This window comes from Triticum dicoccoides, chromosome 3B (genome assembly GCF_002162155.2).
Source record: "Triticum dicoccoides isolate Atlit2015 ecotype Zavitan chromosome 3B, WEW_v2.0, whole genome shotgun sequence".
Taxonomy (NCBI): domain Eukaryota; kingdom Viridiplantae; phylum Streptophyta; class Magnoliopsida; order Poales; family Poaceae; genus Triticum; species Triticum dicoccoides.
Window position 1 is genome coordinate 669,733,352 of NC_041385.1, and position 10,661 is coordinate 669,744,012.

General features: G+C 44.7%; 1 protein-coding gene across 3 annotated transcripts in view; it reads right to left on the reverse strand.

The window, feature by feature from the left end:
* Window positions 1-6,758: 6,758 nt before the first annotated feature.
* Window positions 6,759-10,661, reverse strand: part of LOC119277739 (DNA polymerase alpha catalytic subunit-like) — an 8,986-nt gene continuing 5,083 nt past the window's right edge. Inside the window, exons 15-30 of one of the 3 annotated variants that reach the window (XM_037559052.1) lie at window positions 10,330-10,448; window positions 10,175-10,247; window positions 10,027-10,083; window positions 9,781-9,873; window positions 9,567-9,686; window positions 9,399-9,496; window positions 9,277-9,322; window positions 9,003-9,116; window positions 8,818-8,898; window positions 8,411-8,524; window positions 8,236-8,325; window positions 8,069-8,148; window positions 7,779-7,986; window positions 7,503-7,622; window positions 7,348-7,422; window positions 6,759-7,272 (exon numbers count right to left, since the gene is read on the reverse strand). In XM_037559052.1, coding sequence (XP_037414949.1) covers window positions 7,126-7,272; window positions 7,348-7,422; window positions 7,503-7,622; window positions 7,779-7,986; window positions 8,069-8,148; window positions 8,236-8,325; window positions 8,411-8,524; window positions 8,818-8,898; window positions 9,003-9,116; window positions 9,277-9,322; window positions 9,399-9,496; window positions 9,567-9,686; window positions 9,781-9,873; window positions 10,027-10,083; window positions 10,175-10,247; window positions 10,330-10,448 — 1,635 coding nt within the window. In that variant the 3' untranslated portion in view covers window positions 6,759-7,125. Of the gene's footprint in view, window positions 7,273-7,347; window positions 7,423-7,502; window positions 7,653-7,749; window positions 7,987-8,068; window positions 8,149-8,235; window positions 8,326-8,410; window positions 8,525-8,817; window positions 8,899-9,002; window positions 9,117-9,276; window positions 9,323-9,398; window positions 9,497-9,566; window positions 9,687-9,780; window positions 9,874-10,026; window positions 10,084-10,174; window positions 10,248-10,329; window positions 10,449-10,661 lie in introns of all 3 variants that reach the window. The other 2 variants (XM_037559050.1, XM_037559051.1) reach the window with 2 other exon arrangements.

Consider the following 10,661-nt stretch of genomic DNA (forward strand, 5'->3'; position numbering starts at 1 on the left):
GGATCTCCGGAACAATATTCGGTCAGGGGCCGAATTGGGCATGGTACCCATCGCCGGTCTCCATAGGGGTTGGTTCCCCCCTCTTTTGGGCAACAGAGGTATTACCCTCTGCCACCACCTTCATGGCCTCCCGCACCTCCCCGTGACCTGGAGAGGTTCTTCGGGACAACGCTCCGGTGTTGTCCGTAGCGGTGGGCGGAGAGGCCTGCGGAGGCGAGTTGCTCTCCATCATGTTCGGCCCAAGTGAATTCCTAGAGGATGATGATCATTGGGGGAGATCGCGAGCCGGACTGCAACGCACAATTCAATATGTTAGAACCACAAGGCATAAAACTGGATATATGTACGGTGCCTTTGGATACTTACAATCCGGCCAGGGGCTTCGGCCTCGGGCGCCACTCGGGGATGGGGTCGGTGTCCGATTTGGAATCATCCGAAAGGGAGAGTTTCCCCTTCTTGGACGCCTCCACCTCTAGGTCCACGGAAGCCGCCCTTTTCTTATTTCCCCCCTTAAGGGGAGAATTGCTCTCTTCCTCCTCTTCATATTCGTCATGGAAGGAGAGAGTCTCGATGTCTTTGAACACAACGCCAAAGCGCCTTTACGGCGGAGGCCACGGCCTCCTTGCCCTTCTTCTTGGCCTTATTCTCTGGCGCCTGATACGGCGCCAGAACTAGCATCCTCGTCAACAGAGGAATGGCTAGGTCTTCAGGTAGTGGAGCCGGACATTGGATTCGCTCCGCCTTCTTTGTCCAGCCCTGTGGGAAGAATGGAAGGCTCAGTATACTCCTTGGATTTACAAATTAAGGTCATCAGAAAACTTACGGGAGTGGTCGGATGAGTGCAGTCAAGGCCGAGGTCTTCGGTCGTTTTCGGCCATGACTTCTGAGCCTTGAAAAGCAACTTCCATATGTCTTCGTGCGTCGTGCTGAAGAACCGCTGAAGGGTACGAGGACTGGCTGGGTCGAATTCCCACATATACAGAATTCGCCGTTGGCGGGGGAGAATCCGGCGAAAAAACATGACCTAGATCACGTTGGCAAGACTGGTGTTCTTGTCTATCATACCCTTGGCGCGCTTCTGCAGCGTCATCACCTCGTCGGACGACGCCCAATCCAAGCCCTTGTTGAGCCATGATGTAAGCCGCATTGGAGGCCCGGACTTGAACTCGGGAGCGGCGGCCCATGTGGCATCACGGTGTTCCATGATATAGAACCACTCCTGCTGCCATCCCTTGACGGTCTCCACGAAGGTTCCCTTGGGCCAGGTGAAGTTGGGAAGCTTCCTCACCATGGCACCGCCGCACTCCGTGTGTTAACCATCAACCACCTTTGGCTTCACATTGAAGACCTTGAGCCATAGGCCGAAGTGGGGGGATGTGGAGGAATGCCTCGCACACGACAATAAACGCCGAAATGTTGAGGAAGGAATTTGGGGCTAGATCATGGAAATCTAGCCTGTAGTAAAACATGAGACCGTGGACGAAAGGATGGAGGGGAAACCCTAGTCCGTGAAGGAAATGGGGGATGAACACTACCCTCTCATTAGGATCCGGGGTGGGAATGATCTGCTTCTTGGTAGGGAGCCGGTGGGCTATGTCCGCGACCAAGTACCCTGCTTCCCGGAGTTCCTTGACGTTCCCGTCTGTAACAGAGGAATCCATCCACTTGCCCTATGCTCCAGATCCGGACATGGCTAGAGTGTTTAGTGGCGATGGAAAAGATCGAAGCTTGGGCGTTGGAGCTCGGGGATGGAAGGGCAAAGGAAGAAGAAGGCGTGAGGTGAAAAGATGGGTCATTATCCTCTTATAAAGGCAACGAATATCAAGCGCCCCTCATAAGTCTTAAAACTCGCCTATTCCCAAGGGGTCATGTGAACGGCATGGTTGGAATACCCAAACCCCTATTGATGAGAATCCCGTGATAATGGGACAAGATTTCTGCTTTCATGAGACATGTCAATGGTCGTGCCTCGAAACGCGAAGCGGGGGCTGTAAAGCGGTTCAGAATAATAACAAGGCCAAGACATAATGCCTTGCCGAAAAAGTTGTCAGTGGACATGACTTACTTTGTTTTAAGTGTTTTTGTCCTTACAGCTTAGGGTTGTAATTATTAAACAAAGCTGGATACGGCTCCTATGTGCAGAAGACTACTTTGGAGTATTCGGAGAAGGAACCCGCCTTGCAATGCTGAAGACAATCTGCGTGCCGGATACATCGTCATTGAAGCCCGGTTCAGGGGCTAATGAGGGAGTCCTGGATTATGGGGTCCTCGGGGAGCCGGCTTATGTTACATAGGCCGGACTAATGGGCCATGAAGATACAAGACAGAAGGCCCTCCCTCGTGTCCAGATGGGACTCTCCTTTGCATGGATGGCAAGCTTGGTGTTCGGATAATGTATCTTCCTTTCTATGTAAACCGACTCTGTACAACCCTCGGCCCCTCCGGTGTCTATATAAACTGAGGGTTTAGTCTGTAGAGACAATCATAATCATATAGGCTAGACATCTAGGGTTTAGCCATTACGATCTCAAGGTAGATCAACTCTTGTAACCCCTATACTCATCAAAGTCAATCAAGTAGGAAGTAGGGTATTACCTCCATTAAGAGGGCCCGAACCTGGGTAAACATCGTGTCCCCTGCCTCCTGTTACCTTCGATCCTTAGACGCATAGTTCAGGACCCCCTACCCGAGATCTGCCGGTTTTGACACCGACAGGCGGTACTACCGCTCATTAGCATCAAGCGATACTACCTCCCGCCCGAGCGGTACTACTGCTGTGAGGCAGGGCTGGGGTGTGGGCAGGGGGGGTTTTTACTCCCCCATATCTACAACCGGACTTGGTAAATCCGACTCCCTATACGTCTGCGGAGGCGCCCGGGCGCCCGCGGGCTCATCCGGACAGGCACTCATATTTCTTTCCCTGCATCTACATATCTCAAATCCGGACTCTCAAATCCATGCAAATACATGCACGTCGATCATACAAGCCAATGTCAAAGGTAAATAGCAAATGTCGGTACGAAACATAGATAGTATTTAAATAAAATTTATTTTAAGTGCCAAACTCAAGCATTGGCTTCTTGGTTGCCATTGTGTGTCCACATGTGCTCCACAAGATCATTGAGTAGTTGCGTTTGCATCTGCTGATCTCGAAGATTCTGATGCATCTGAAGAAAGTTCATCAGCTAAATCGCATCTTGATCTTCTGGGATTTCAACTTCTTCTCCAGGTTTCAAAACATGGGTTTGAGCTACACCATCACCCTCATCCTCGACAATCATATTGTGCAGAATAACATAACATGTCATCAGCTGCCACAAAGTTTCTGATTCCCACATCATTGCAACACTCCGCAAAATTCCCCAACGAGCTTGAAGCACACCAAATGCCCTCTCCACATCCTTCCTAGCCACTTCCTGCATTGTTGCAAAGTGGCTCTGTTTCTTGCCACACGGCTCGGATATGGTATTCACAAATGTCACCCACTAAGGATAGATACCATCGGCAAGATAGTATCCCATGTTGTAGTCTCGATCATTGATGGTGTAGTTGCACGGCGGTGATTCCCCATTGCAGAGCCTCCTAAACACCCGAGATTATTGAAGCATGTTGATGTCGTTGTGAGAACCCGACATTCCAAAGAAAGCATGCCAAATCCATAAGTCATGCGATGCCACCGCTTCTCGTATGATGGTGGCCTCTCTGGTGTGACCTTGATACATTCTCCGCAAACCTTTGGGCAGTTCTTCCATTGCCAATGCATGCAATCATTTGATCTGAGCATTCCTGGAAACCCCCTTGCCTGTCCAATAGCCAACAACTTCTCCGTGTCCTGCACATTTGGTTCTCTGAGATACTCATGTCCAAACACCTCCATCATGGCGCGGGCAAACTTGATAGTAGTCTTCAAGCACGTGCTCTCCCCCATCCTGACCATCTCACCAACGGCATCTGCAACAGTACCAAGTGCAAGCATCCTCAGAGCAACCGTACACTTCTTCTTGGGAGAGAAAGAGAGTTGTCCGTAGCAATCCCTTGTGAGCTTGAAGTAGTCATCGTTTGCCGTCCTCCATGAGCTTATTTCGGTCACACCGATATGGGTAGGAGGAGGGAGGTGGTCAAGGTTGTGCCCGTGGGTATTCTATTGTGCTCAGATGTGTGATGTACCACGATGATCTCTGCGAATGGTTACTAAAACTATCAAAGTCGACGTGACAACACACACACGTTCGAGGGAGCAATGGTTGGATGTCCGAGAGAGCAGAGGTTGCCCTGATTGTGATACCAAAGAGTTGCTAACACGTCTGCCACTTGAAAGGTCATATTATCCCCTAAGTGATTTTGGTGTTAATGACAACACATAGTGCTATGTCATATTCAAAGACAAGCACACATGGATGGAGCCCCCCCCCCCCCATTCTTAAAAGAAGAAAAGAGGCGGCATCTTATCGGTTCTGGATTATTTGAGTCGATTGAAAAATCGTACTATAAAGAGGGGTTGCACCGTGGAGATGTGTTGGGATTCAGATCACGCACACTAATAAATTGCACCCACAAAATATCACCGATGCTTAAAAGAGAGCCCCCAAGTTATGATTATCATTCCTAACCCTCCAGGCCCGGCCCCTCCAGGGTTCACAGAAAGTGTGCAACTTGACTGCACACTCTTTGTTAACTCCAGAACGTGCCTAAAGTCTATACGGTACATCTGACCAGGTTCCGAGGTGAACAGTGAATGTATTTGCACACTATCGGTTAACTCTGGAACCCGCCGATAAGATGCCAGGAGCCTTCGGGGCATGCAGATTTTTGGGCATAATCTCTAGAATCCTAGGGGTGGCTGTTTAAATTGTCCCCCTACCCAAAGAAGGTGACGATTCCACTCTCTCTCCTCCACTAATACAATCTCAAATTTCTCGGAGATCTCTCTCACTAGCCACCTAAACTTGTTGATCTTATCGGGAGAGCAAGAGGAGACCCCATTATACGCTTTCATGAAAGAAAATTTGAACCCCCTTGATCCTAGGTGGATCTTGTTACTCTTAGAGTTGTTACTCCTAGTTGGTTGGAGTCCTTCCAAAAGCTTCATTGTTGCTGTGTGCTCCAGAGAAGTTTCTAGAGGTTTTGTGGGTGCCTTCAAGTCTAACCACGAGTGATTTGAGACTCATTTGTTGGGTTGACTGAGCCACTTGGTGACGATTGGGAAGTTTTGACTCCCGCACCTCTCCAACAGAGATTATCACTCCTCAAGAGTGTGAACTTCGAGATACATATTCGTCTCGAAGCTTGTGGTTCATCCTTTATGCTCCTTTAGTTGTATTGCTTGCTAGCTACCTTGTTACTCTTGCTTTCCTTATTGTTTGCTAACTGCCTTGTTCTCACCTTAGATTACAATTCTAGAGGACTAAATTTATCCGCATTACCCATATACATTGTGGTACACTACATGTACGTAGCTAGACTCAAACGCTTGCATCACCCCCAACATGTGGACACACTCACATACGACAAAGTGTGCATAGTCTGCTCGATTGACTACACGTGGCCCACAATTCTTTTACACATCCCCGTGGTGTCTCCATGCCTACCTATACCTTCATTCACCACATAATTCACCTTCGTAAAGCCCTTACGCAGACCGTGTGAACTTTCTCACCAACACAACTTTTACATTTGATCGCTCTAGTCCTCCACCACAGATGGGGCCACTGGTCTTCCTTTCCCGCCCATGGCAACTCAAGAGTTTCAGGTCACACCTTTTTTTTGAAAAGGAGGTCAGCCCCCGGCCTCTGCATCGGATAGATGCATGCGGTCACACCTAAGAAAGAGGAACTTCAAGATGCAATGACACTGGATTGGACAACACACTCCCTCGTGAACTCCTTCGCCACCTTACAAATATGTAACCACCGACGACATTGACACCTACATCGATATGCAATGCGTCTGCGGAGCTTAGAGGGACATGTCAACAACGTCGTACCTGGATGATGAGAACAATGAGACACCAGGGTATGACAACAATCGCCTTTTGGTTGACTTGTTCACCGAACGCTTAGCCCGACAACACTACTTAGCACAATGGTCACACACTGTAGGAAAGACTCCAATGAAAGTGATGGTAGGACCGCTGTCTCAACCCACTCACATGCCACAACATATACTTCGCTTCCAATGGCAGTTGATCAAACCAACCCACATTCTGGTGCAGCGCATATTTTAACTTAGCTGGTGGCAGTAGGTTAATCCCCTAGAACTTCCAAAAATAGCCTGGGTTAGAGTTTACCATGTAGCATCTGGTTTAAGTTTTCGATGCTAAACTCTTGCTGCTAAAGCATCTTGGTTTGGAAAGGTTTTAGCACTTAGCTAGAGTTAGTGTTTAGTAGAGTGTAGCATCTGGCATATGCCAAGCTAGTTCATGTGGTTCACACTGCCACAGACTGCAGTTCACAGGACTGACCCTAATGTATGGTTGTATATCTGTCAGATTATGCAAATAACTGATCAGTCAGTCTTTCATTTGATAAGGACTACAAGTGAGATATCTGGCAGATATATAAAAGAACAAGACAAACACCTGAAAAATCCAGCAGAACTGGAACAGCACGCTCTTTGTCAAGGATTCCATCTACCAGAGCACTAGTAATCTATCTGATACACAAATACCTTGTTTTCTTTTAGTTTCTGATACATAAACCTTGTTACATATGACTATAAAAAAAATGTTACAGATGAGAATCAGTAAGCAAGCAACTGGATTGTGATAAATTTCAGATAATAAGAACTGGAATGCTGATAAATTTAGTATTCTAAGTATATCGCTACAAAACCATGAGATTTATGGGTGCAACATATTTACAACAGTAGTATAATTTACATTTTGAAAATCTAGGGATGGCACCAACGACGAGGAGGGTCTCTGAAACAACTAGTTATAACATTTGTATTTGAAAGCAACATGATGTGGGCAACTCCATCCTTTGCAGGCCAGGAAACCAGCCAGCGGCTAGTGGCCAAGGTCATCACTTGGTTTCCAGTTTCCGTCACCTTCAACAACAAATCTAGTTTCAACAACACAATATCCCACGGCCAGCAATGCTTGAGATTACGGCAAACAGTAGCTTATCAGATTGACACTGCTAGATCTGTCAACTGAACCCATCCAAAAGCACATCTGTCTCGGATTTTCTGAATCTCCAGAAATGCCGAGCTTATGGTTTGGTTTAATACTGCAAACTCTTTCTCGAAAGGAAGCCGCATCTTCTGGTCCAACTGCATCCAAAAATCTGTACATCAACTATGGCTTTCACAAAGGAAAAGAAAAAATAGCAATTGGGTTAGTCTAACCTTATCAAGACACCGGGTTGCATCAAGTACATAGCAAAGGTAGGACAATTGCCTGTATAGATCTGCCTCTGTGTACTGTCAGTGCAAAGAATCGGTATCAGTCGCCATCGAAGAACAAATAAGCACATTGTAAACTTAAGCCTGTATCAACAAACCTGTCTTACTAAACGGCCGTTGCATTGTGGATAGTTCGGGCAGATGGTTCCTCTCTCAGAATCCCCCATCACTCTAAGGTTCACAATGTGAGTCGAATATTTGCAACCCTCGTCATCACACTGGAAAGAAATAGGCCGAAAGCGAAGGTTCTTACATGTAGACAGGGACCCAAGGGCAAAAGAATATGAAACTGTCTTTTTATCTGGCATGGAAAAAAAATCAATTTCAGTTCAGCAATCTGAATGCTAGATCATATTACAGGAAGTGGTAGTAACCTGGTTGGCAATCACAGCAGGAGAAACTCTGCACTCATCAGTATCATCTGGACATCTTGGGCATCGCATCCGACGCCAGAAATTCACAATAGCATCTTTTCCTTCATTTGCATCTGATAAACTAGCAATCAGACTGGATACAGGGGGACACTCGAAGGTACTGGTACAGCATGGGCATGATAGGCGCATCGGCTCACAGCCACGATATCTGCAAGTATTACTCATGATATTTTTAGTTGGAAGTTCCGGACTGCACGAATCAAAGCGAAATAGGTATATTATATGTTTACCTCTCTTCTTCATCATCAGTTACAGATAAGAGCATGCTAGACATATCTTCGTTGCTAGACCCGGTCGATCTTGATTGAAACTGATTCCAAGGATTTAGAAGATCAAAAATGCATGATAGCAAAAATTCAGTTAGACAGTTAACCATGAATCAAGAGCGGATGCACACCTTGGAGGAATCAAGTCCAAGACATTCAGCCAGTCGGGCTGGGCTAGTACCCTCAATTGAAGCACACAGTCGAGAAACCACAGGATGAATCTGCAAAAGCAATTTATAATAAAAAATACAGTACAGACAAATGTAACATACAAGAACTATATGTTTTCTATATGCAAAGGAGGACCTGCTGTGACAAATAATACTCGATGTCAATCATCCACTTGTTGGGGTCTCGTGTTAACTCATCCGGATGCCTAGCTCTTTGAGCAATTCCCCCAGAATGTGTTTTATCTGAATCCTGTTTGGAATAGTCTAAGAAAGTTAGAATTGCCTCTTAATCGGCACGTAAATTTTAAGGTCTGATTTGAATATTTCAAACAAAGCTAAAAACAGATATTCCCAAAACATTCTTGCGGCAGGATCATATTTTTAAAATTAAGATAATTTCAGACAAATGAAAAATTATGTTCCCTTGATGAGTTATCATTGCGTTTAAAGCAGAGATTAACAATAACAGCACAGTTAGAGAACCCAACACAAAATAGTACTTAGGGATGCATGAAAGACCAAAAAAGCGCATTGTTGCAATACCTGTTGTGAGCAAATAATATAAGGAACGGTATCACCTGCAGAGCATCCAGAGAAACCATTTTGCTTCAGTCTTAAAGCAACCTGAAAAATCCAACACGATCAAAGGAAGATAACACTTAACTCAGCTCATCAGTTTCCATTAATCTCAGAAGCCATGAAAAAGAAATAAAACAGGTAAATCTTACCTGGACATGAGGCTGGTTTTTAGCATCTGGATAATCTTCTGGTGCTTTCGTTAGACTCTTTGTGATGATATATTTTTCAAGCTCTATTTGACCACTTTTCATCTGTGCTTGGACCTGCAACAATACTCATATTCAGTCAATCGTATATTATTGCACTAAAAAATATAGCACCGATGCAAAAGTTTAGTGCAGTAGCAACCAAAGTTAATGCCCCTCTCAGAAAATATGAAAAAGGAAAACTTGAAAGATGAAGAATATGTTGTAGGCTACTCACCTGGACGAGAGAATTATGTATTGACTCAACAACATCATCACATGTCCTGTAGAATCAGTTTTAACATGGATGAGATAAAAGAGAACATCACGAGCAAAATTAACAGCAACTAAAACACTTACCCTCCAGACAAAATTTGATTCAGGCAAAAATCACCAATTTCTTTTGACAGCAAACTCCAATCACGCCTGACCATATCAAGTCCCTTGCGCTCAATGTTCTGTATAAAGCATGTTAGAATAGATCTCCTAGTTTTGCTAGATAAATATAAAGTTGGAATAGGCACACACCTCTCGTAAACTACCATCTAGTGCCACTTTAATGGCAGCATATTTCTTCTTTTTGAGAAGCAACATTCTTTTGTATACACCATCAAGATCAATCTCCAGACAACGGTACTTCTTGTTCACCTGCATAAAGCAGTTGTGGCAAGATGATGTTTTTGTGTTGCTCATAGATCATAGTTTAATATCCAAGGCTGAAATTTTAATATCAAAGTCCTACCTCCTGAATGACCTTTCCAGCAATTGATTTTGCCTTGGAGATGTCATCCAGTCCAGTATATATCATTATGGAGTCCGTGTCACCATAAATAACCTGTCCAATACAATGAAAAGAAATATCAATATGACCAATTTATTCGTAAAGAAAGTTGGCGCTCAATCATCTTATAAACAAGGTTCTTTGGATATCTTATAAAGGTTATTTGCCACTGAGATATTTATAAACGTAAGTTAGTAATATACATACCTCCAAGTTTAAATTATTCTGAACCAGATTAACAGTGTTTTGTAAGATCTCTCTACCCTGCAGGGTCATCATAGTGTATATCAGTCATAACAAATATAGTTGTACATGTTTGTAAATTACTTTTGAAGGAGAGAAAGTATGTTCTCACTTGCAGGGTAATAAGCTCGGCAAGTGGCTTTGCAAAAAACCTAGAACTAGTAAAGCCCAAGCAACCGTACATACTGGAGCATGAAAGGATAAATTAGAGCCCATCGACCTTACTGGACAAATGCAGGGAAAATGCTTGTGACAAGTATTTTTTACCTGTTTGCGGTGAGCTTCAAAGCTTGCTGCTGAATATCAAACTGCTGCCTTTTGAGACCAGAGGCGGTTTTGAGCCAGGATTTAACCATTCTTCTCCTCTCCACCAAACTCTTCAACAACTGTTTCGTTATCCATGATTGCGAAAACATGTTAGAACAAAATTATGCCCTGACGAGAAGCTACTTTTCATCAATAACTGAAGCACAAAGAAAAGTAAAGATATGACAAGGAATATTTTGTGTTATTGTATTACATGTACACTAATGACCAGAAGAATATTTCTCAGTAGTCTATTCCAAAACCAAGGAACCAAGGTTTATCAGTTCTCATAG